The 26,627-nt window shown below is 37.9% G+C and overlaps 1 protein-coding gene across 8 annotated transcripts in view; it reads left to right on the top strand.

Annotated features, from left to right (window-relative positions):
* Window positions 1–25,221, top strand: part of RORA (RAR related orphan receptor A) — a 779,268-nt gene extending 754,047 nt beyond the window's left edge. For all 8 annotated transcript variants that reach the window (XM_043918826.1, XM_043918825.1, XM_043918827.1 and 5 more), the window contains 7 exons: window positions 1,526–1,921; window positions 8,037–8,158; window positions 9,753–9,885; window positions 11,512–11,619; window positions 13,070–13,180; window positions 14,124–14,236; window positions 15,869–25,221. In XM_043918826.1, coding sequence (XP_043774761.1) covers window positions 1,526–1,921; window positions 8,037–8,158; window positions 9,753–9,885; window positions 11,512–11,619; window positions 13,070–13,180; window positions 14,124–14,236; window positions 15,869–16,033 — 1,148 coding nt within the window. In that variant the 3' untranslated portion in view covers window positions 16,034–25,221. The remainder of the gene's footprint in view (window positions 1–1,525; window positions 1,922–8,036; window positions 8,159–9,752; window positions 9,886–11,511; window positions 11,620–13,069; window positions 13,181–14,123; window positions 14,237–15,868) is intronic.
* Window positions 25,222–26,627: the final 1,406 nt, after the last annotated feature.

The raw sequence follows: 26,627 nt of genomic DNA, 5'->3' as shown, positions 1-26,627 counted from the left end.
TGGGAGTGCATTTTCTCAAGACCTAATCCAGGGTCTTGAGATTTTAGAAAGGGTCTCCCTGGTGGCTTAGCAGCAAAGCATCTACCTGCCAATGCAGGAGACATGGATTCAACTCCTGGTTCCAGAAGATCCCCTAGAGGAGGAAATGGCAACCCACTCCAGTATTCTTGCCTGGGAAATCTCATGGACAGAGGAGGCTGGCAGGCTACAGTCCACGGGGTAGCAGAAGAGTCGGACATGACTTAGCGACTAAACAATGACAGAGTTAGGCCTGAAATTCATAGCACACATCAGCCTGACTGCTATCTAACCAGTCCCACCCAATTTGTCACCTGAGCCATGGATGCTGGAAGTTGCCCAGAATCCTGCTCACTTGTTTCCTCTTTGCAAAAGGAAACCACATCCTCCTTGGCAGGAAAAGGATCTCACAAGTTGGGCTGGGCACTGGTTCCCAACTTCACTTCCATCTACCCTGCCTCCTACCCCAAGCCTCACAGAATTTTGCTGATGGTCAAATGGGTGAATTCATCTACCCAGCTGGGTGTAAATTTAACCATAATCAGGAGACCTAAGTCCCTCCACCAGAGGCTTTATCTCTACCTACTTAGGCTGAGAAATAAATGGGTTAGTGGAGGAGTTCAGACCAGGAAATCACAGGATTTTTTTTTCTCTCAGTTATCTGGATGTTTCAAGAGAAATCATTTGAAATGCTAAATGAACTGGAATGTTACTCCAGTCACTGTTCCACTTTAAATATGAGGACACATGGCACAGAGAAGGGCTGCAAACAAATTCTCCTGGCAGGGATTTTCCCCAGAGCCTACCATTTCCAAAATCCTAATATTCTTTTTTACTTGAGGCTCAATGAGAATAGCAGAAAGTATCCTTTTAAGATGGGTCCAAGGATTTCAAAGGGGCCACATGACCCAGGAGCAGGCAAGGGGTAGACTCAGAGATGTAATCCAGGGAATTGCAAATGCTTCATGCAGTCTGTTGAGCTTGCTCTGGGAAGCCCCAGATTTGGCTATTTGATCAGAAAGAAACTCATCTAAACGTATGGATTAGTGAAATGAATGCATGTGGAGGTTTGACTGCTTGTGTCCAGATGTAGACCGGTGAGTTTGCGCATCCCTGTGCTCGGGTCTGAACACTAAGAAAAGAAGTGTCTAGACCAACTGCCTGGGTCAAGAGGGAACAAGCCCATCACACCACAGTTCAGTAGCTCCCACTGAGCATAGGGTTATGTGACAGCATGAAAACAAAGGTGATCATTGCTCTAGGTCTCTTCTGCCAGCCCTGGGTCTGTTTCTGAAACTTAGCTCCTCCAGGATATGTCTGTGTTGTCAGGGATGTGGAGCAAGCCTATGTGAGGTAGGACCGTTTTCACCTCTGGATCATGTCCTTATTTGGTGGTTGGTTTTTGATTAAAATTATCTGCAACTTCAGAGGAAGTCCTAAAGCATACCAGAGAGGATCATGGAGAAAAACATATTGTACATGGTGTGGCTTGGCTTTTTTCTTCCAGCTGTAAAATTTGGCCGCATGTCGAAAAAGCAGAGAGACAGCTTGTACGCGGAAGTACAGAAACACCGGATGCAGCAGCAGCAGCGAGACCACCAACAGCAGCCTGGAGAAGCCGAGCCGCTGACTCCCACCTATAACATCTCGGCCAACGGGCTCACGGAGCTTCACGATGACCTCAGCAACTACATCGACGGGCACACCCCCGAGGGCAGCAAGGCAGACTCTGCCGTCAGCAGCTTCTATCTGGACATACAGCCTTCCCCGGACCAGTCAGGTCTTGATATCAATGGAATCAAACCAGAACCCATATGTGACTACACACCAGCGTCAGGCTTCTTCCCCTACTGCTCTTTCACCAATGGAGAGACTTCCCCAACTGTGTCCATGGCAGAACTAGGTAATGGCTTCTGTGTTTCCATTGGGATGTACTACTCATGCCCTTTGAAGGAAATGGGATATGTCTGACTTTCCTCTGCTAATTTATGGTATTAAAATGGTGCATCTAGGGACTTCCCTGGTTGTCCATGGTAAGACTCTGTGTTTCCAATGCAAGGGGTACTGGTTTGTTGCTTGGTCAGGGAACTAAGATCCCACATGCTCCACAGCGAAAAAAAAAAAAAAGAGAGAGAGATGCATCTAGAAGGGCAATTCACCTTTACCATTGGGAAAGTGAAAGTGATAGTTGCTCAGTCTTGTCCAACTCTTTGTGACCGCATGGACTATAGCCCTCCAGGCTCCTTTGTCCATGGAAGTCCCCAGGCAAGAATACTGGAGCAGGTAGTCATTCCCTTCCCCAGGGGATCTTCCTAACCCAGGGATTGAATCCAGGTCTTCTGCACTGCAGGCAGATTCTGTACCATCTGAGCCAGCAGGGTAGTCTCCCTTGGAAGTACTTCATAATTCCTACCTTTCCCCTTGCTTTTGACTCTCCACTGTCTCCCATCACATATCCAAGAAACTGATTGACCTCTTAGCTTCAGAGCTGAGACAACATGAACTTAAAGTGGTCTTAAATTCCATAGAAAACTGTAAGCTCAGGGAATGGCCCCACCAACTCCATTGCTTTCAATATGTTCTAAGTATTGCTTTATACTGAAAGTTATAGAAATGGCAACCCACCAACTTAACCTGGCCCATAGGCATGGTTTTTAATCAGTGCAGAGCTTTACAATTTTTGACTTAGTTGCTGAAAATTTAAGCCTGGAGGGTTCCATCTGCAAGTTCAGATTTTCAGTTTCTTGTGGGAGGGGGGAGAAATGATCTAATTATATTAGATCAGTATTTGTAAATGTCAACAACTAACTGGTTCCAGTCAGGGCCTCCCACCTTTCAATGGGTCCATCCCACTCAGCATTTATATCACTGCCCAGTCCCAATATGCATCTAACCTTTGCAACTGTGATGTAGTCTATAAACATTAAAGGGAAATTGGCTTCTTTACTTTCCAAAATTTTGGTGATGGATGTTAATGACAAAACTGATACATTTCATAGAAGACTCACCATGCAAAAAAAAAAAAAACCCTGTCATTTCCTCATTCCTGTGACATTGGTGCTTCTTGGGAGATGTGACCTAGAAATGTTAGCACAGACAATGGAAAGCTTTTCATTTCAAGGGAGTCATGTTATAACATCCTCTGTTATATTTAATCGATTTTTAAGTACAGCACTATTATTAGAGAAACTTTGATAAGGACCTTTGCTGTTTGCGAATTTGATCTGTTTCACCCCGTGGTTCCTCATACAAGGTCATAATCCTCTGGGATATTTCAATTAGTTGCTGTGGGGGTGACTAAGTTAAGACCAGGAGAGAAGGAAGACTTCACATGGAAAAGAACCAGCAGGTTCTGACTTGAGCACAGATGTCCTTGGTTCACAGAAATAACGGTTGTGTTCTTTAGATGGTTTCCTCTACCTCTGTACCCCACAAAACAGTTTTTAAGTGAAATTTATATTTCCAGTAAAATCTTTCTCCAAATATAACAAATTGAATGTTCTTTACGGTTTTTACACAAGCACCTTTTTATGGGTCTAAATTTAAATCCTCAAGAGCAGGGACATTTTAAGCCTGGTCTTTAACCACTGCACAGCATTAAAGGTGTAGCACAGCTCTTTTGATTAACAGAGAAACCTCTGAACTAGAAGCCAAGCTGAGCAGAGGTAGGTTTGATTTTTTTTTTTTTTTCTTGAACTAGAACAAAAACCTTCCGTTTTTGTCAGGAGATCTTGGTTGGCTGAACCTTAAGCAGAGCTGTAATGAAAGTAAAATTTTCAGAAATGAATAAGGATTTGATTGAAAGCTGACATGATATCGTGAAAGATGACCTGGCTCACTTTAGGTGTGCTTCGACTTTATGATAAATACCAGTGAATCTCTCCTGTTTGCTTGTTGGATGTTCAATCCGGAGATAACCCACACAGCTTGGCCTGTGTGTGGCCCTTGAACATGGCACTTGGGCTGCAAGTGCACTCAGTTTCCCCAGCCCCTCTTCCCTGACCAATCTCTTTCCTCTTCCTTAGCTGTCACCTCCCAGTGAGCCTGGGAGCCCTGTGCTGTCATCCAGTCTCCACTTTCTTCTAAACTAGGGACTGTTCACATGTATTGTGGCATTTTCCACAATGAATAAAATTAAGTCGTCATCAGGATTTTCCGCAAACCCAAAACTAAACAAGAATTTATCTGGAAAAAGGATGTAATGGGGCTCTGATTTTCTGTCCCATTTACATGTGCAAAATAGTTTGAGGGCTTAAGAGTGTCTTAAAAATGGTCAAAGACTTTGCTAATGCCTCTGTAAAGCTCTCTGAAATTCCCTGACATTTCCTTTAGGGTTTAAGTCCCTGCTCTTTTTTTAACTAATGACTTCATTTTAGGCTAAATTTTGTCATTAGATTTGAAACAAATGAAACCATTTGTGCAACTGGAAAATAAATTATAAATTAACATATCCTAAGATCAATTCTTTCCTTAATAGTATCTACACTCCATTACTTTTAGTGAAATATATCTGACTTCCTGGCTGTGAAATTTTGCCCTTTATGTATTGGGTGGGCCAAAAAGTTTGTTTAGGTTTTTCTGTAACATGTTATGGAAAAGCCCAAACAAACTTTTTGGCCCACCCAATACACTTAGTACCTGAATTACATACTCCAGATAAACAATCTATGTTCATTTTTTTTTAAAAGTTAACTTGGGAATTCACTGGCGTGCCAGTGGTTAGGACGTGGTGCTTTCACTGCCATGGGTCCTTGGTTCCATCCCTGGTTAGGGGATCTAGTTTCAAGTTTCATTTAGGTGATCCTGGCTCTGTTTTCACACAAACAAATCTGACTAGGGAACCAAGATTCAACAAGTCAACTGGTGTAGCAAAAAAAAAAGAAAAAGAAATTAAAAATAAAACAGCTAATTGCACTTATTACTATAATTACTAAGGCCTTCTATGAGAGACAACTGATATGTTGGGCAAAGAATGAGACAAGAAGTCAGCTTATATGGGTGGTTCTAGCTTTGCTGTAGGTTGTACAACCTAGTATAAGTCACATTACCTCTGTAAGGTGTAAACTCCCTACCCATGGAATATAAAGATTCAGAGCATAGATTCTGGAGCTTTTGTATATGTTTGAATCACTGTCCACTTGCCAGCTATGACACCTTGAAAAGTCACTTAACCTCACTGTGGCTTGGTTTTTTCATCTGTAAAATGGGGTAATTAGTACAATTGTCATTAGTATCTTTCCTCCTAGAATTGTTGTCATAAAGACTAAGGAAAATATATATATATATATGTGTGTGTGTGTATGTATATATATATATATGACTGTGTATATGTATGTGTGTATGTATATGCGAGCATAGCACATAGTAAACTCTACCTCAGTGTCAACTTTTATCATCATTGTTAATGTTATTATCTACAAAGTGAGGAGAGTTTGGACCAGATAACATTTAAAGTTCCATCCCACTATGAAAATCTGTGACTTAGAAGTCAGGATTTTCTATCTGAAGTATCTAGACCTTGGCTCTACTGATGCACGGTCAGGGTTGAGGAACTGAGCTGATTTGCTTGTCACAAAACAAGTTATCCAACTGAGCTCAGACCAGAAAGCAGGTCTCGTAACTCTTAGTTCCAAGGTATTTCACTATACCAGACTGTTTGTCTGAGAGACTGCACTAACTGCTTAGCTTTTACTCCATCTGAGCATTTTCTTCTCTGCTGAAATAGAGACTTAAAAATAGGAAAGTGTCTAAAATCTTACACTTGCCAAATCAAAGATGAATTTTGACCAAAGGCAGCTCGTGAGAATGCAGCCACTGCCCTCTCCTGGTCATGGAATATTACGTCATTTGTTACTGCTTCTGAGAGCCGGACTCAAACAGGGAGGGCTGACAGGTTTTAGGATGAAATGAAACAAGACGATGCTGGACCATGTGAACTAGAAAGAAACAGGATCTGGAAGCTAATACCGAGAGCCTCTTCCCATTCTTCTCCTTCCAGGATTCTCCCAGCTTCCCCATTATTTTTGTCTTTACTCCCCAGTTCTCTTCACAAGCATCACTGATTCTAAGACAAATAATTTACTGGTTTCTCCCTCTTTCTCTCTCTCAGTTTGTCTCTTTCTTTCCTTTATTTTTTTCTTTCAATCTATGTTTTATTGTTTATGATGTTTCCTTATGTTGTTTTCATGTCTGTGTGTTGCCAAGGAGGGTTGTTGAGGTTTACTGTGTTTCAGTTTCTCTAGGGAGATTCTAGTTTCAAGCTTCATTTACGTGATCCTGGCTCTGTTTTCACACAAACAAATCTGATTCTGTTTGAGGAAAGCAGTAACAAATTTCTAAATAAATAGTCTTATTAGTGTTGCTAAGTTTGCGCTTGGGACCATTGTTTTAAGTAACTTTCTTATTATATATTCAAGATGCAAGGAGGCGATCACTTTGGGGTATGATTTTGTATTCTTGGAATCTTATCAATTTTTCTTTAGAATACTTCTTTTTTTAGCCACACCCACAGCTTGCAGGATCTTAGTTCCCCAACCGGGGATTGAACCCACACCTGTTGCGATGGAAGCCTGGAATCCTAACCACTGGGCCACCAGGGAATTTCCTTAAAATACTTCTTTAATTGTCCTTCCCTTCCATAACAATTATTAGCAACTTATTTCAAGCTGTTAGTCCCTTACATCTAGATTTCAGCGGCCTTCTAATTGGTCCTCCAACCTCTCCATCCTTCAGTCCACCAGTGGCAGAACTACATGTTCTGTTTCCCCAAGTACAATGTTCATTATGTCAGCTCCTCCTTGAGAATCCCACTGACTCCTTTTGTCAATCAAGTCCATACTCAGTCTCCACATTCAGATCCTTCAGGATTTGGACTCTTACCTACCAATATTCCTGTTTTGAACCATCACTTTATCAAATCTTCCTATCTCCTACAAATGTCATGTTTGTTCTTTCAGTTACCATCCCTCGAATGTGGAACTGGCCCACTGCCTCACACCACTGGCCTCTGCCTACCAAAACCTCCCCATTCTTCAGGATCCAGTGCAAATGTTCCTCGTCTGCCTAGAAGCATCGCCTAATTTCGCTCATCTCTCCCTTCCCTGATAGCATCTATTACCTTTGTTTTTCTTTCTCTTCTCATATAATTCAACCTCATGCTTTATTGTCTAATGTCTTAAATTGACCTTTCTGTGTGTCTGTATATGTTCACCAGATTATAAGTTCCTTGAGAAATTATTTGGCCTCTATTTCCTTAATGTCTTCAAAATCCTTACACTTCAGTATGAGAACAAATGTTTTACGTAACAGATGCTGTGTTATCCTCTCTATTCTGAGTGCTCAACTCCTTTAATTCTCACAGAAGCCCTATGAAATAGGTACTGTTTTCTCCTTTTACAGATCAGGAGACTGAAGCAGAGAGGTGAAGTAACTTACCTAAGATCACAGAACTACTGAACAGCAGAGCTGAAATTCCAACCCAGTCAATCTGGCTGCAAAGTCCAGCTCTTAACCACCACACTATATATAGCGACTGGGTAGGCTTTCAGCAATGCTTGTTCTGAATTTTTCAGGAAAAACAAACACCACACATAATTGTTGTCATAAAAAAATACCATTTGCTAATTTTTCAAGAATAATCCCCCCCATAAATGTATGTGGCAGATGTATCTTCATAAAAATGCCAAGTAGAGATTGTGTCAGTCATTTTTCACACTTGTCTAGGTCGATATTTGCTCACACCCAGACACTAGTGTAAGGCACAGAAGAAGGTCAGATTAGCAGGCTCTTTGAAAGCATGCAGTCTTATTGTTAAATGTTGCCTTTGCCTGTCCTTCTTCCTGCTCTAAAACACAGCATAGTTCCAGAGTACTTACTTCAATATGTCAAGATAATTAAACCTGGTTCAGCCTGTTGCTTTATACTTGTTACATTTTAAATTGAATAACTGAGTAGGGAAAACACTGATTATCCAAAGAAGAATGGCTTTTCATGTCGTGATCTCCTGTTTTTCTCCTTAGAACACCTTGCACAGAATATATCTAAATCACATCTGGAAACTTGCCAATACTTGAGAGAAGAGCTCCAGCAGATAACGTGGCAGACCTTTCTGCAGGAGGAGATTGAGAATTATCAAAACAAGGTAGGCTCTGAACAGTTTTACCTAAGATTGAGGCAACGCTGGGACATGTAGAAAATGTGAATACAAACAGACCAAAAAATGAATGTCTTTCATCAGATAGCAGATTTCTATTTAATAATCTTTCTTCCAGAACTGATTATGTTCCTGGGGCTTTGTTGCCTTACTGAAATGTCACTGTACGAAATTTCAGAAATAGCAGAGATTCTGTTGTTCTGATAACTGTACCCGTTTGTCCCATCACTTATCTACGGGGGGGCTAGATTAAGTTGCTTCCAAAAGCCTCAGTGAGTTGGGATTTTTCCCGTTATCACAATGGGAGATTTCACAGTCTAGAAGTTGACGTAAAATAATGTTAGCCTCATGGTTTCAGAGGTTAAAAAGAAAGAGTTTAGAGAATATGTGTTAAAAGAAAAAAAAAAAAAGATTTGGAAGCTATGATCCTAACTCCAGCCTCAATCTAGCAATATGAGGCTGACAAGTAGTGCTGCTGGCACTCATTTTTTTTCTATAAAACACACTGCTCAGGGCAGGGCTGGAGAAGGGGGACATTTAATTATCCATTCTGCCCTTAGTAAAAGAAAATGCTTCGATTTCCACCCCACCCCTCGCCCCCAAATCATGGAAATGCTGGCTTAGGAAGTACCGTGGAGATTATCGAGGTTAATCCTCCTCTTCATTTAACGTACAAGGAAGCTAACATCCCTTAGTGTATGGCTGGAGATTGAAAACATCAGGACTAGACCATGAGCCCTGGCTCCTAATTCAGTATTTCTCCCACCCTCTTATATTGGTGAAAACAGCCTTAAACTAAGATTGGGAAAGTAAGTGAGCAGCAACACGGACCCAGGTTAGCCAGTAACTAAATTGGAGAGTGGCTATATAAAAAGGAATTAAGCACGACAGGTTGGGAAATAGCAGCATATCACCTTGTTTGCCTTTGAGATAACACCGGCAGCCACAGTTACAATGGGAAGCAGGAAAGCATTAAACAGCCACAAGGTGTGCAAAATAGGACTCAGAGCCAGAAATGCTGGGGTTTAAATCCCGGCTGCAGTACCTCCTGGCTGTGAAACCTCTTTGAGTGTTTGTGTTCATTTATGGCAAGTGAAAAAACGTTCTTGTGAAAGTGAAATGAGACAAGGATGTCAGAAAGCACCCAGCTCATAGCAGGCGCACAGAAAATGTAACTGACTCCGCCTTTCTTGTCTTCCTCAAGTAAAGTGGTATGAAATTCCCTGAGGCTAAGTAATTGCTTAAAAGGAGATTCTACTTTCCCGCTCTCTGTGGCCCAGGGTTAAAGCAGTGGCATGCGTGACTTTCCTCACATGGGTTTTCATCTTCTGCTGCATATATGCCCATAATATCTGCCCCCTGCCCTTTGCTAACAAGATGGCAAGAGAGGAATTGAAGGAGACGAGAAAGAACTTGGAAGCAATCAGTGTAACCCAAGTAACTGGCCAACTGTTTATTCTTAAATCCTCTAGCTTTTGGGAATCTATTTCCAAAGAAGGATTGTACACAATAGGAAAACTTAGAACAACTGTGTCAAGGATATGGGTAACTGTGGATGTTAATGTATTTCTCTCTTCAACAGCAGCGGGAGGTGATGTGGCAATTGTGTGCCATCAAAATTACAGAAGCTATACAATATGTGGTGGAGTTTGCCAAACGCATTGATGGATTTATGGAACTATGTCAAAACGATCAAATTGTGCTTCTCAAAGCAGGTATGTGCTTTGCAAGTGAATTTTGAGATCTCTTCCTAACCTGCTTTCACCAGCTTATTAAAGAAATGCTTGGTAAGGAAGGTGTCACGAACAGTTTTTCTCCAAATGATAATAGCTCAGGTTTCACTTTGCAGAAACTAAGGAATTTTTTTTAAAATGTTTGAGTTTTTTGAAGGAAACATTCCCTCCATTTTGCTTCTTCTCTCTGTGAAAAGATTAATTTGAGGTGGGAATGCAAACTAGTACAGCCACTATGGAGAACAGTGTGGAGATTCCTTACAAAACTGGAAATAGAACTGCCATATGACCCAGCAATCCCACTTCTGGGCATACACACTGAGGAAACCAGATCTGAAAGAGACACGTGCACCCCAATATTCATCGCAGCACTGTTTATAATAGCCAGGACATGGAAGCAACCTAGATGCCCATCAGCAGACGAATGGATAAGGAAGCTGTGGTACATATATACCATGGAATATTACTCAGCCGCTAAAAAGAATTCATTTGAATCAGTTCTAATGAGATGGATGAAACTGGAGCCCATTATACAGAGTGAAGTAAGCCAGAAAGATAAAGAACATTACAGCATACTAACGCATATATATGGAATTTAGAAAGATGGTAATGATAACCCTATATGCAAAACAGAAAAAGAGACACAGATGTACAGAACAGACTTTTGGACTTGGTGGGAGAAGGCGAGGGTGGGATGTTTTGAGAGAACAGCATGTATATTATCTAAAGTGAAACAGATCACCAGCCCAGGTGGGATGCATGAGACAAGTGCTCGGGCCTGGTGCACTGGGAAGACCCAGAGGAATCGTGTGGAGAGGGAGGTGGGAGGGGGAATAGGGATGGGGAATACATGTAAATCCATGGCTGATTAATGTCAATGTATGACAAAACCCACTACAATATTGTAAAGTAATTAGCCTCCAACTAATAAAAATAAATGAAAAAAAATTATTAAAAAAAAAAAAGATTAATTTGAAAGACACCTGCATTCCCCAGCCCTAACCATCACCTGTGTTTGGTTTCTGCGCCCCAGGCCCTCAGGAGGTTTTGATAAGTTGTTAGGAAGATGGCTGTTTATGGAATTCAGAGAGATATCCCTGGCTTTTTGTTTGTTTGTTTGTTTTAATAACAGGAGTCTATGTGTTTCTGGGCTTCCCAGGTGGCTCAATGATAAAGAATCCGCATGTCAGTATAGGAGACCCAGTAGTCACTGGTTCCATTCCTGGGTCAGGAAGATCTCCTGGAGTATGAAAATGACAACCTGTTCCAGTATTCTTGCCTGAAACATTCCATGGACAGAGGAGCCTGGAGGGCTGCAGTCCATGGGGTTGCAAAGAGTCAGACACAACTGAGCACGCACGCATACTTGTGTTTGTAGCAACTCCAAGACTGGATTATTGCAGGACACAATCTCTCTTACGTAATACAGGCCTTAGCTTAGGCAGAAGTCTTTAATTACTCTAGTGAACTGTGCCCTTTTAAATAAAGAGATAAGGTGACTGCGTGCCCTTGGGCTAAGCCCAGCCCTGTTGACTCAGAAAGGGGTCTCTAAGGTCAAAATCTACTCACCAAGACAGAATAACCCATTCCATTTCTGCCTTTGCTCAGGTTCTCTAGAGGTGGTATTTATCAGAATGTGCCGTGCCTTTGACTCTCAGAACAATACCGTGTACTTCGATGGGAAATATGCTAGCCCCGATGTCTTCAAATCCTTAGGTAAGAAAATGTCTTCAAATCAGGGCTAGGGGAAAAGTTGGGAGTTGGGTGATAGCTCTTGAACAAAATGGAAATCGTGGGTTTTTTTGGATATAAGAGTTAAAGGATGTTATACACTAATGCATACCTGTGTTAATAATACTTTCTAATTAATTACCATAGAAAATTGACAGCTTTGTGTCCATATGACATGTAAAGGTCTAGAGTTTCATTTTATCTATTTGGTATATTCTTCCAGTTCCCTTCCAGATTTTAAGAACCAGGTTTCCAGGGGATATGTTATTCAGTAAACTGGAGGATATGATTTACTACATAAATCAAGCAAAGATCTGAAAGTCTGCCCTTCCATACCCCTCAAATAACAATATTAATGAGATATCAAAGAAAGAAAGTGTAGTTAAGTGAAACTATGGCATATACCTTAGAAATAAATTATTTTAGATGTCTATAATTTAAATAAAGTGAGATAAAGTCATTAAAATTGGGATAGTATCCAAGATATATTGTTAAATGATTTCAAAAACAAGTAAATGGCATATATACTTGAGAATATATATTTAAGAGGTATATATACTTGAGAATAGCCCACTGACATTTAATTATATGCACATAATATGGAAATCTGAAAGAACAGACACCAAACTTAACCAGTTTTGGGGGGTGGATTTTTATTTTGTGGAACTTTCACATTCTGTGTTTTCAGTTCTATAATAATTATAATGGTTTTACTACCATAAAGTGTCATTTGTTTTCATTTTTAAGCATGTTGTTTTAACACGCTTGTTTGTTTTAAGGAAAACAAAAAATGAGTGAAATTAGCATCTCAGACTATAGCTGTTAGGCTCTGTTGGTTAAGAGTGTGGGCCCTGAAGTTAGGCATCTAGCTTTGAATCTCACGCTGTTACTTCCTATCTGTGGAATCTTGAGTACATTCCTTTTCTTCCCAAGTTTGTTTCCTTGTCTTTACAGTGGGGATAGTAACAATAATACTTTCTTCATAGGGCTGTTGTAGTATTGATAGAATGCCCAAAGAATCCTCTCAGAGCAGCACCTAACGTAGTAATCACCTAATAAAAGTTCACTGTCAATGGTACTTCCCTGGCAATCCAGTCGTTAAGGCGCTGTGCTTCCTCTGCAGGGGATACTGATTAAATCCATGGTCAGAGAACTAAGATCCCACATGCCATGTGGTGTGATCAATAAAAGAATACATGTATATATCTTAAATTACAATATTTTTTAAAGTTTCCTCTCATTGTGAATGATGATATTGGTAGTAATGGTGATGGTGGCTAAACTGGTTTTTTCTTTTAAGGTTTGAAAGTATTACACTACAAGAAATGTTATTAGTATTCTCTCTGATCTTCAACTACTAGATCTCTCTTCACTTTTTTCCATCTTTTTTTCTAGGATAATAACTAAAATCCTAACCTGTCTTTAATTTTGGCAGGTTGTGAAGACTTTATTAGCTTTGTATTTGAATTTGGAAAGAGTTTATGTTCTATGCACCTGACTGAAGATGAAATTGCGTTATTTTCTGCATTTGTCCTGATGTCAGCAGGTAAGGTAACCAAATACAATGGTTTTTAAATTGTCCAGGTAAAGAATTTTTACAAGTACACAACTTATAATGGCTATAGTATATTCAGGGGGATACAAAGAGAGACTGCCACCCTTGTTAAAATCCAATTTTTCGCTTTTTCAGGTAACAATCCCTCTGATACACACATTTGTACATGTACTATTTTAAGAAGACCTCATGCCATTCTGATAAACTCTTAAGAAATGAGAATTGTATAAAATCCTGTCTACAATTAACCTCCTAATAACAAGAGAAATGCTGTGGCAGAGTAGGCTTGCCCTCCTTAAACACCAATCTCCAAAATAATGTGGTGTTTAAAACCTTCTCCTTTTTCTTAAAGTCCATTTGGATGTCATCTACAAGTTTATTTGAATTTAATCTCTGTTTTTAACCAGTACTGCCTCTTGGTGATAACCACTTTTGAAAATTTGCTATCTTCTTTTTGGAATTCTTAGTCATAAAGACTCTGTCCTAAACTAACAGCCCTTAATTAATTTGGCTTTCTCTTGACAATTTTAGTTGCCGTGTACTCTTAAGACAATTTTCATATTTTTTGGAATGGCTGGGAGAATTGATATGAGTATTTCCTTCAGAAATGTAACTTTCAGAAAGTGCTGAGGGGCTGTGGTGGTTGCATTTGCACTTGTTTGAGCATGGTTTTAGATTTAAATGACTCTCTTTTTGGAAGAGGAGGACCCTCCTTCCCTTCAGATGTCGGTAAAAATGGAAAGGCTTAGCACTCTGTTTTGTTTCATGGATTAGTTTTCTTCTTTAGGAGCAAATTTTGAATGAGGGGTGAAAGTGGCCTAATAGTCCCTGACTCTGTATTGTGTTGTAATGATCTATATCTAAGAGTCAGGAGGAATTGGGTGTTCTGACACCAATTGGAAGAATACTAAGGAGTCTGGTTTTTCACACTTAGATCGTTCATGGCTGCAGGAAAAGGTAAAAATCGAAAAGCTGCAACAGAAAATTCAGCTAGCTCTTCAACATGTCCTACAGAAGAATCACCGAGAAGATGGAATACTAACAAAGGTGAGAGCCAAAGGTTTCCAACTAACACAGCTGATTACCCCTTGCCAGTGATCACACCAATCATGTTTGTAAGTCATCCCACCAGACCCCAGAATCCTCAGTAAGTGGCAAGCTACTGAAAAGAAAGAATTATCTCCATTTCAGAAAATTTTCTTGTGCCAAAATTCAGGTTAAGATCTATTTATTATCATTGGTTATAAAGTGTCCTGGAATAATGGAGCAATGATTGAATTTTTTTTAAAGCACTAATCATTCTGAAACCCTCCCCCAACTATTCCATAAGAGATGGGCAGAAAGCAGAGTTAATGTTCCACACTGATATAAACTAGAGAACTTAGAATTTAAATCTTGGAATTTAGAAGAAGGAAGTGATGAAGGACTAAAGCAACCAGAGTAGCCATCTATTTTAGTTTTAGTTCTATTTCCATTAAATTCATTAATAATCAACAGTAAATGACTTTTGTATTTTCTTCATCAATTTCTCATTACTACCCTGTATGCAAAACATAAGATTTCATTTGTGCTTATTATCTTTCACAATAAAGATATAATTAGGATGGCAATTTAAAATAGGCTAATATCCTTTGGTGCTGGTGCTAGTAGTATGTATTTAGTCTTAGAAAAATCAGCCCTGTTCTTTCTTGGATTATTTTATTTGTTTTATTGTTATCAGATGATGATTTGAAAGGTTTGGGGGTTTCTTCCTGTTTACTTTCATTCTTTTCTCCTGATAGCTAGGCAAGGTCAGAAAGGAGAAGTTGGGGGTTAATTGCAATTTGTTTTTGATTTTGCATCTATTAAATGAGACACTGAGGCAGGAATGGGAAATGGAAGAACCACCCTTCTCCATCTTCTTGCCCCAGTGCCAGGATACCACTAGGGTCTTTGATTATAGAGAGCACCTAACACATAACACATGGTCAAGATCGATGCTCTGGTGAAACATTTCTTAGGATGATTCTGAGTTGGATATTTTGTGCTGTACAGTGCTGTAGAGTTTAAAAAGCATTTGTGCAAGTCATGCTACTGTCCTCAGCAGGTAAATAGTCAGTGCTGAGACTCTACCAGTCCTGTTAACTTATTTTTTTTTTCAAACCAAGGCCTTTTGCTCAGACCCAGAATTGCTTTGTTCTAGGCAGAGCTCTTTCTAGCGAAGAAACTTGTCGTTGGAGTTGGCTAGTATTCCTTTTGCATAAAATATCTAAAGATGGCTTTGCCTGTAGTAGCAGTGACTTTGTCTACCCGTGGCTGCCCCTTGGCCCGCTTCTCTGTTCTCTCTCACCACATCTCTTCCTTTTCCCCCGGGGTAGAAGGCAGGGTTCAGCATGATAGAGCAGAAAGCATGTTGGAATAGGAGGAGGAAGTAAGAGACTTGAGTTCTTTTGCTTATGATCATCTTTTTGGGTTACAAATTATTGAAGACAATATTTGTCTTCAAAATCATATTTAACATACACCTGGTATTCTATGAGTATATCATTTATTTTTACCATCCCTCTATTACTAGATGTTTAAGCTGTTTCAAGTGTGTTTCATCTTCGTAAACAGCATTGTGACGATTGTCCAGATTCCCTGATTTTTGATTCTTGCATCTCTTCTCTCCTAACCCCGTGTCCTTTCTTCCACTTACAGCTAATATGCAAGGTGTCTACATTAAGAGCCTTATGTGGACGGCATACAGAAAAGCTAATGGCGTTTAAAGCAATATACCCAGACATTGTGCGACTTCATTTTCCTCCATTATACAAGGAGTTGTTCACTTCAGAATTTGAGCCAGCCATGCAGATTGATGGGTAAATGTATCACCTAAGCACTTCTAGAATGTCTGAAGTCCAAACAATGAAAAGCAAACAAATCAATTAACCGAGACACTTTATATGGCCCTGCACAGACCTGGAGCGCCAACACACTGCACATCCTTTGGTGATCGGGGTCAGGCAAAGGAGGGGAAACAATGAAAACAAATAAAAGTTGAACTTGTTTTTCTCATGCATATGATTTCCATTATGCCTACAGATATGGACCCTTTTTCTGTCTCGACTTCTTGATCGTTGACCTCTGTTTACAACAGAAGGCGGGTACTAAAGTTGGAAGATGTCCTTTTCTTGTAGCTCACTGCCCACAGACTTTCTACAGAGTCACCCATCTGTCGGTAACCACAGAGGGTCCAGCACTAATCGGTGACTGGTGTGCATAGCGGAGGTTGCGGCATTACTTTGCACAACTTGCTCTTTGTCTCATGAAGGAAGTTTTTATTTTTTTCACCGATTATTGCCAGTCAGCAGGATGGCACGAAAAGGGTCCATGGCACTAGCAACAATAGCATTATAATATATTACAGGGTAAATGGGCATGAAGACTATATATAGCTAAAAAGAGATATTGTTTATATATTGTTTTAATTAATATAAAATGTAGTTACTGGAGTAGCTTTTCCTGTTGAATTGATAAGGCACTTTCATTTTGCACCTTTTTTCTTTAAATTAAATGCTAGCGTGTTCACTGTCGTGTCGCATGTGCACCAGAAACACAAGTTTAACTGAGAAGGCTTGGAAGGTACGTCGGGAGGTATTTATGCTGCTGTTTACACAATTATTTTTAAAAGACTGGCTGGTCATATCTAGAAATCATGCTGTTGGATTAATTTTTTTTTTTTTACATGTGAATTTGGAATTAGACACAGAACTCTCCCTAAATTGTACTTTGCTTTTGGATAAGTTTAAGGATAGATGTGTTTATGCTTCATACAAAGTTGAGTGATTCGGGTAGACTTACACCCTCATGCACAGTATTTTTCAAAAGCTTTTGAACATGCCACCTCATGGAGATTGGGGGGTGGGGGGGGGCTGCTCATTTTACATAGTTGAGTAGACTCAGTCTCAACTTGGAATTCTTAGGCTTTAAGAACAGATCAGTAACCAGAATATTTATCAGAATCTAGCTTTTAGTAGAAGGACCCAAAGATTTTGTCTGGAGCAAACACACACTCCCCATGTGTGAAGACATGAAGCATTTGGTTCGTGAATGTTTATGTTCTTGGTATCATCTAGGAACCCTGAGACTTTCAGAGTGAATGGTTTCTAGACTAACTGCCTCTCCATGGTGTCATTCTAGAACACTCTTCTCCATATTTCACAGTCAGTGGACAGGAGGGCAAAGGAAACATACGATGTTGAACTAGTTTCTCTTATTTAAATGTTGACTATTGTTAAGTCTTTAAAGTGAAGTCGATGCAAGCTGCAAACATTTTCTTTTGTATTTATCTTCACTAGAAAACTGTGGACTGTAATTTATTTTATTAAATCTTTAGAAGACAGTTTGGCTTTTGTATTCAGGTGAGAAATATTGAGTTGTTTTTGTTTAATTTTGTGTATGTGTGTGTTTTTTGTTTTTTACATAATTCCCAGTGGTGGGGAGGGGAAAGGAACAGTCTGATAAGGCAAGTGTGCATATTCTAAAATAAGTGACCTTTGGTAATATAGGTGTTTAGATGATTTTAGTCACACTTGGAGTGGGATTCAAACTCCTGGCCTAACATCAAAGACCATGTCTATAGAGAAGAGAGAACATCTTCCCATAGTGTAAAGGTGAGCGTTTCCTAGCACCCTTTTACAGGGAAGAAAGGATCTCCTCTACCACCAGGGTTTCTTCCCCCATCCTCCAATCTTCTGCAGGAATTCAACTCCTGCTGGGTCACCCAGAGCCCTCCACTCTGTTTTTAACTCCACTGACTTTCTGACTTGTTTCCTGAGGGACTTGGAAAAGGGGAAGGAACTATTCACACAGAAGTGTGTATGAAGCCTAAATAACATCTTTTAACAAAAGGTTTTTTTTCAAAAATACAGTAAGGGTTTAGCATAAGTAGAAGATGAGAATAGTATTTACTTAAATTTCTTACAAGCATATAAAACTTTATGTGACTTTATATAGAGAGGTAACAGTCAAAGTATAGTATTTATATTTGGGCAAGAAGGATTAAATCAAATTTTTAATTTAAATAAACATAGTTCCTTGAAAAATCAATAGTATTTATACTCTGAATAGAGTACCAACTTTAGTTCAGTTATTTATTCATCCTCCCCACCCCGTTGTTTCTCCTTTTGGGAAGAAACGGTGTGTTTTATTTTGGTTTGGGTTTGTTTTTGCTTTTTTGTCATTTTGATTCACTAAATTTGGGGATGATTTTATTAAAGTCTGTTAACTTCTTTTTAACCAAAGCTTTCTGAATATGACCAGCCTCAGGTGCTAGCGCATTAAAGAGCAACTAAACCTAATTCCAGTGTCCATTTGTGAAATGATGAGAGCTAATTGGACTTCTCTGAGGGTGAGAGAGAATACAATGTTGAACATAAATTTCTTTTCCCAGAAAGGATTTTGCATGTAACTAATGCAAAAAAAAAAAAAAAGCTCTAATCTCAGTAAGTCACTCCATGGTGACATTGCTTTTGGAGTAAACCAAGATACATTGACATGATGCTGCTACTAGGTCTTTGTGAAAGAAAAACAGGGTGTGGACTTTAAGACGAAGTACATCGACAGTGTAGGAACAGAGTCGTAGAGGCGTGCTCGGTGAAATAAGGGAACAACTATTATACGGATCGAAGTTGGGATCTGAAGTTAAACAATTTTTGTTGAAAAAATATGAAATGCAGAGAAGGATGTGAAAAACTTTGTATTTTTAATTTCTTCCTTATTATAGAAATACCTGTGTGATGACACAAAATACTTGGTGATATAGAACAATTATTCTTAATCGTTCTTGTAATTAAAATTGCCTAAACATAAATGTCCAATAGTCTTTTAAAGATTGGAATCACATCATTGTTATCCTGACTGCTATAATGCCTCTTATACAATTTTTAAACGTATGGTAAATAAGGCTTTTGCACAAAGCCTGAATACCTTCGGTGACAGTGGTGTCCAAATGGTTGCATTGTGTTGTGAAGAAACTGGCCTTGGTCACAATGAAATCAAAAGTGCAGATGAAAGTGCTTTTGGGGGCAGTTTGCAAATTGTGGTTAAAGCTATGGATTTTTTTTTTAAGTGTTCAGCATCCTAATTTGCTTTAAAGGTGTGGATTTTTTTTTAAGTCTTCAGCATCCTAATTCACCCTTTCTAACTTAAAGAAAACATTACTTAAGACACTGCTTCTAAGTTTGGTTGTTCTTTATAGTGTGGATATTCAGATCTCTGTGAGCGTATGGGGATGGGCTGAGGGTCAGGTGAGGAGGGAGTGTGTGAGTGTGTGTGTGTGCGTGCGCGCATGTGGTTTTTGTATGTATGATGTGTATGTGTCGGACCGCTTCTAGGCTACTAAGTGTCAATGGAAAAGAAAATGTATTCAAAATACTTAAATCAAAACTAGAAGATGGAAAAAAAAAGATTTATTCTATACAAAGCCTTGTCTGGACCACTTTAGAGAGACTTCTATTTTTTTAACCCTTCTATAAATATTTGATGGCACTTGAAATATTCCTGCAATAAAATGTGATTTGTGTAAAGAAAAAAAAGATTTTGTAATGTGAAACAAAGAAAGAAAGTAATGTAATTTTCTAAAAAAAGAAATACAAACAAACAAACTTTGTATTATTTTCTTGATGGAATTTGTCTATCTGTCTTTGGAGAACTTTTTATTTCATTGAATGTGCCATAGTAGAAATACGTGTTTTTAGTTTTAGACTTAAGGAATAGCTGTTTGTGTTCCGACATTCCAAAATGCAAAACAACCTAGTAAACTCTTTAATGAAAAGGTTTAAGTAGGATGTAAGCGTCTCTCGTTGTTGCTTTTTTGCACATGTTCTTCATTCCTCTCTAGTGCAATATGTACATAGAGCACTTCCAGGTGTACTTTGATCCCTCAGGGAAAATTACATATTTGTACAGTTTTTTTGGGTTTTGTTTCTTGTTTTTTTTTTTTTTTTTGCCTTTTGTTTTTGGCTAAGGAATGTCGATTGAATCACTTGTTATTGTTGAGGGGCAGCCAGATAATAATCCTAAAGCCACTGTTTCCAACATTGATTGTTTAAATCATGTGTCCTTCCAATGCTATTATTTGAAGATAATAATAAAAAATTATTTTCTGACAGTTCTTTGTGCTGATTGGTGGGAAAAAAAAAATGGGTAAATAAGCACCTTACGATTGACTTAACTGTGAATGACAATCCATCTTGATATCAATAATAGAAGCCCTATCATTTTGGAGTTCGGGTTATAAGAAACAAACAATGCGCTCAGGGATCTTCTAAAACTCTTAAAACAGGGTGGCCAGTACTACTGGGACAAAATTGTGTTTTGTATTGTTAATAATTATGGTAATACTATCCCTCCAAGGCACAAGTGAACTGTGTAGAAGTGCGTGTGTGTAAACCTCACTATTGTTCATTTTGTTTTGTTCAAAATGTATATGTTCTTCGGTCTTATGTGCTTAAAAACATTGAATAACTTCCAGAGCAGTATAAAGTGATGCCAGTATGTTCAAAAGATAAACTAATAGGTCATAATCAACCAAGAGCATCATTCAAAGTACAATCCTGCATACTTCACTCACTGTTTCTCTAATAATTAAAATATTATTGATAGATTTTATTTATAGCATTATATATTAAAAGGTATTTCAAATTCTACATAGTATGGATAAAAATTTTAGAAGCAGTCGTGAGATAAGAGCCCTGCCCATCAGCGCAGTGAGAGAGGTAAAAGTTGAAACTTTTTTTTTTTTCAAATACCAGCAAGTAACTCCTTTTTTCACTGTGTTCTCCTCTAGAAACAAACAAAAAAATTCCTTTTGGGGGATTTTAACTGTCTTCTACTTCCACATTTGTCATCTGTTGAGTTAATATAAGAGCAAATGGCTATAAAGACAAACAAAACCCACCAATGTAACAGCAACATGAGCCAGCTTTTAGGGTAACATTTTGTGTTTTTGAAACATTTTGAAAGTAATTATTTCAATATGTTACTTTCCATAACCTCAGTGAACCTCAGTGTAATTGTTCTCTTTGATTCTTCCACACCTAGAGTACACTTTCAGAAGAAGCTTTACGGTGTTTTCTTATCCCCAAGGAAAAGCAAAATTTAGGATAACTTTCCATGTTGTTTAGATAAAAAAGAAACCATCACCTTGTTTTGATGATAAAGACTATGAAAACTGGCAGAAATCTCTCTCTCCCCATATACATATACATATATATATGTATATACACACACATACACGTACACACACAGAAGTTATTGACATACATATTATACCATTTAGTTCCCAGTTCTTACAAAGATATGATACAGCAGAAGCCCATAAAAACAACTTTATCCTATAGATCAGGGTATATGCCCATAAATGCAGTTGCAACAGTACATTATCTATTACTAACAGTCCATGATACACATCTTCATTGTATTTCCAAAACACTGGTATTATTAAAGAGATTGCACCAGATTTGATGAAAGAGACTTTCCTACTATTGTTTATTCTTAAGATAAGGCTGGCAAGCACTATCTTTACAAAGTAGTTGGTTTCGCTTCTGGGTCTGTTTGCTTATTTGTGTAAGTGAGCTCATTTTTGTCAGGCTCTCAGTACAGTTTTTAAAATAATCCAGAAGCCTGGCTTCATGCTAAGAAGATATTGTAGATGGAGGGGATCTCCATGTTTAAGCAGACCCTCAGAACTTAGAGCAATAAATACGTTCAGTCATTTATTTATTTATAAATGAATGACAGAATATTCAGTCCAAATAGAAACAATGCCTTTTCAGCAATGCAACATAACATGGAGTCTTGTGTTAAGAAGGTGAATATGAGAATTTTAAGGAGATGCCTAGAAAATCCATATTTGCTGTTGACATTTAGTGTTTGCCACAACGAACATCACACCTCTTTTTCTGTTTCCCTTCTAAGAACTGATGAAAGATAGCTTCCTATTAGCTTTGACATGCTGCATGTGCCATTATGTTGTTCTCCAAGGGCAACTAAGTTCTTTGCAGTGTTCGTGTGTGATTCTTTTCTCCTCATTATTACTTTAACATGGATGAATAGTATTCCTACGAACTTGGTTATCATTGAACAGATTGCATATGTAAATGCAGATAATTCTTGAGCAATATAGTGAATATGATTTCACACACACACAAATCTATATGTACTGTACACATCTTCCTGAATCTAAGACTCTCTTCTTAGCCACAATGGTTTGAAATCTCATATAAAACAGTGGTAAATTTTTAAACATTAGGACATTAGCTGGCTGCTTCTTTAAATGTACCTGTATTGTCTGCCTGCTCCTTTTGTGGAGATGTGTTTTTGTATTGGATGTTTGGGCCAATGGGAGGCTTCAAGCAACAACATATTTTCCCAGTTTAAATATATTTAACATACGACAAACCCCAGACAAGGCTTTTAATATGTATAAAGAACTGCAGTGTTAGGTGGTTTATTTGCAAACCGTTTTCAATGTTGTCCATTTTTATGGCACCTTTAACAATATTCTTGTTTCCAAAGTACAAAAAAAAAATAGGTTAAATAATCTAGCCATAACTGAATGTCAAGCAATAAAACAAATGACTTTTGTGCATAGACTTAAAAAAATACAAATTTTAGACATCTGCATGTAAATGCAATCTCTTGTTTACTGCTTTCTTCAACTTGAGCAATTGATTCCTTATTTACTATTAACTTAAGAACTTGTAATGGCCTGTAAACATTTTCTCTCTTACTCTTCTTTCAAATTTACCTTTGTCCCTGCTTTTGAGTCATAATATTTAATGTTGTTCTGCACATCTCTATACAGTTAACTTTTTGGCTTTCATTCTGTATAGATAAGAAAATGTTATATTATAAACAGCCTACTCAGTGCAAATATTTATCTGTTTATCAAATCCACAATATGCTGTATAATACTGGTTTTACTATATAATCTATTTTAGACATAGCTGTTTAGAACTAGAGTGTGCTATTTTTGTGTTTTTCTGATGTGTGGTGCTAGATAAGTTACTTTTGTGAACAACAACAACAAAAAACCCTTTTATTCCTAGACAATACCACCTTTGGGTCTTGTTAATTTCACTGAGTATAACTATATATTTGTATATATATACATATATATATATCTACCTGTGCCCAACGGCAGCTGTATCAGAGTGCTGGATTTGGGACATGCTTTTCTCTTTAAATACATAATATCATGATATAAATTATTCTAGAGTGTATTTAATTAGGATAAAATTACTTCCTTAGTATGGATATTTGACATCTATAGGGTGAATTTGTTTATAAATATGGATATATGAAAATGTATTAGCATTTACTTTATGTTTGCTACTTGGCTTTATACCATATCTCCTAAGCTGAAAAATAATTTGCCAGGCCTTCAAGATCCTAAAGAAACACTCTAGTTTAATGGAGTATTATTTTTTTTCTTACTAAGGCACCTTATTATTGGCACCTGACAGAGTTGTGTACTTAGCTCCTATAATAGATAATACACATTTATATAAAATGTCCTTGTTGGCTTGATGGCAGAATAAACCTTTCCCCTCCTACCTGAGCCATGAGAAGTATAGAGACATCCGCTATCATGGCAGAACATGGGCAATAAAGCAGCTTTGACAAGGGATGTTCTGTGTTAACTTGACCTCAACCAGTTCCATGAACTGCGTGAAGGACCTTCATTTAAAAGTCATTTAATAATGAGCTTAGTTAATTCTTTCACCTGTTCTCCCAAGACCTATTGGCTTTCTTAAAAAAAAAAAAAAATCCACGTATATCAAATATCTAACTAAGGATGTAGTTAACCTTATTAAATATTGATTAGAATTGTTCTGTAATATTACTGAATTTGTAAGATCTTTAGCAAAGATTTTTGAGCAATTTATAAATATAGAGCAAATGTTTCTGTTTACTGCACTTTTTGTAATTGAAGGTGATAAATTCTCAAGCCATGGTTATTGGCTTCCATGCACTGAATATTTACCCACAATTCTAGACATTTTCCATTTTTATGGAAGAGTTGCTGTTACCTTAATTATAAATGCAATCATGTGGTTAATGAGAGCTAATGCTAATAGTTAACCTTTTAAAGTGAATTGGCTACAGTTTAGGGAGAAATCTCTTTGAATACAAATCATTTCATTCCTTATTGCTTCGCTTAGAAAGGGATTGAAACTTTTTTTTTTTTAGCACCATTTCGTGTCCTAAGGTTCCTAAGGATAGAGATAGTATCTCTTTGTGTCTGCACAGTGGCCAGCACATGTCAGCATTTGATAATTGTTAAATGACAACAAGCGTGCCCCAATTCCAACTTTTTTCCTGGGTTGTTTTGGTAAATTTATAAAGTATGCCAAGCCTTATGGTTAATACTTTCTTCTACAACCAAGTTTTAAAGCCACATTTTCAAAGACCACATGAAATGCTGATTCTAATTGTGTGTAGGTCTTGAGGATTAAGCACACAAATTTCACAAAACTCTGTGAGTAACAAACTCAGCCTTCTGTAAATATACATGCAAGTTCAGAAACAGTAATACTGTACCTATAAATATGCGCTGTCTGTTTTGTGTACAGTATGTAAAAACTCCTTTTCTGCCACACTAAAAATGCAAGCCATTTATGGGAATCCTAAAAAATAGTATTGTACTAAAACTTTGCTAATGATCTTTATTAGAGGATCATCCAACTTTTCACTGACATTGGGTTTTCTTTTCAATTCACTCTTACAGTAGTCTGCTTATTTCCAGCCGTTTGTTATTTTATTGAGTCCTCAATTTAAAAAAAAAATATTTTGATTCATTTTGTAAATACAAGCTGTAAAAAAGAGAGATTTAATGTTGTCTTTTAAATACTCCGATTTTCATTCTAATATGAATGTTGTTATATTGTACTTAGAAACTGTACCTTTAATATTACATTACCTTTATTAAAAGTGCATTGAACACATCAATTTTAGATGTGCTTTATGTACTGTTATCCTATAATAAAATTTCAGCTTCTAATGGACCACTTGCCTCATTTTTCTTTCTTTTTCTTGGTTCTTGAGTTACATGTACAGTTTTCTAGCTTGTCTCAATAGAATGGAGTAGGACAACCTTGCTACTCAAAGTGGGTCCATAGACCTGTGGCACTGGCATCACTCATGACCTTGACCTTGTCAGAAATGCAAAAACCTAGGCACTATCCCAGACCTACTAAAATGGGATGTGTACTTTCACAAAATCCCCAGGTGATTGGTTTTCATATTAACATTTGAGAAGCACTGGTCTATAAGGTAGTACTTTAAAAAAATATAATTCGTCTCTATTTTGCAGGGAACAAAACATATACAAGGATCGAGCTACCCTTTGATCAGAAAAGGCAAAGGAAATTTCAACTTGTGAGGAAACGTCTATTGGTTGATAGTAGCTGCCAGAATTGCAGAAATGAGGATTCTCAAAGGAGTGCCATGACTGATCGGTGATATCTACCCTGAATGTAGGAGGGCAGAAAACCTGAACTCACACCACACTTTGTCATCTTTGCTTTAGAAATCATTAAAGGAGAATGTCAGAATGATACCACAGGCTTTAAGGATGCCAAAGACTTTTTAAAAATCTGACTTTACCTGGGCTATCATTGTACCATCCCAGCCTGGCCCCTTCTCTTGAGTAGATCAGATAGGAGTAAACCAATAGAGTTAACTTCAGCTAAATATCACATAATTTTAATGATGCAGAGCCTCATCATAAATTATTTTCAAAGTAATCTCAAGGACACTGACATTATAAAATATTTGGAAGTCAGACTGAAGTCAGACTAAAGGCAACTGAGTTGGGCTTTTGCTCCACCCACATTCCTAAGCATCTCTTGCACTTAGTAAAATAAATATTTGAAATGATCCCCAAAGTCACTGCATTTAACAAACATCATGAATCACATTAATGGATCCCCAGTTGTCTGGAGGCAAACCTAAACAGCCAAGAGTGGCAGAAGCCTCTTGCTAGATTAACAGCCACTTTTTCCTTTTCCTGCACCATCAGTTGTGAGCTTGTTTTCCTGATGTCATTTATCTATGATTAAGGAGTTAACAAAAGTCTTTGTGTGTTTACTATGATTCTGGATTTTTTTCTCTTTTGGAGGGGAAATATTGACTCTAGTAAGATATAGTCATGTCTCAGTAATCCATTTGTTACTTATCTGCCTAATAGATTTCTCAAACAGTATTTTTAATTCCAGAATGATTTCTTTGTAGGGGAAAAGATGGTTCAACTGTGACTTGTTCTTTGCCTACAGAACAAAATTAATTTTAGCCTCCCTCACAGTTAATTACAATAGTCACCCCCTAACAAGTCTCACATCTATCTTTTACCATTCTTTCTTTACTGTTTCCATAAAATACACATTGTATTCTAAAGACAAATACTTATTTA

This window comes from Cervus elaphus, chromosome 12 (genome assembly GCF_910594005.1).
Source record: "Cervus elaphus chromosome 12, mCerEla1.1, whole genome shotgun sequence".
In the NCBI taxonomy this organism is placed as follows: Eukaryota; Metazoa; Chordata; class Mammalia; order Artiodactyla; family Cervidae; genus Cervus; species Cervus elaphus.
The sequence above is the reverse complement of the archived record's forward strand: the minus strand, read 5'-3'. Positions and strand labels throughout refer to the sequence as shown.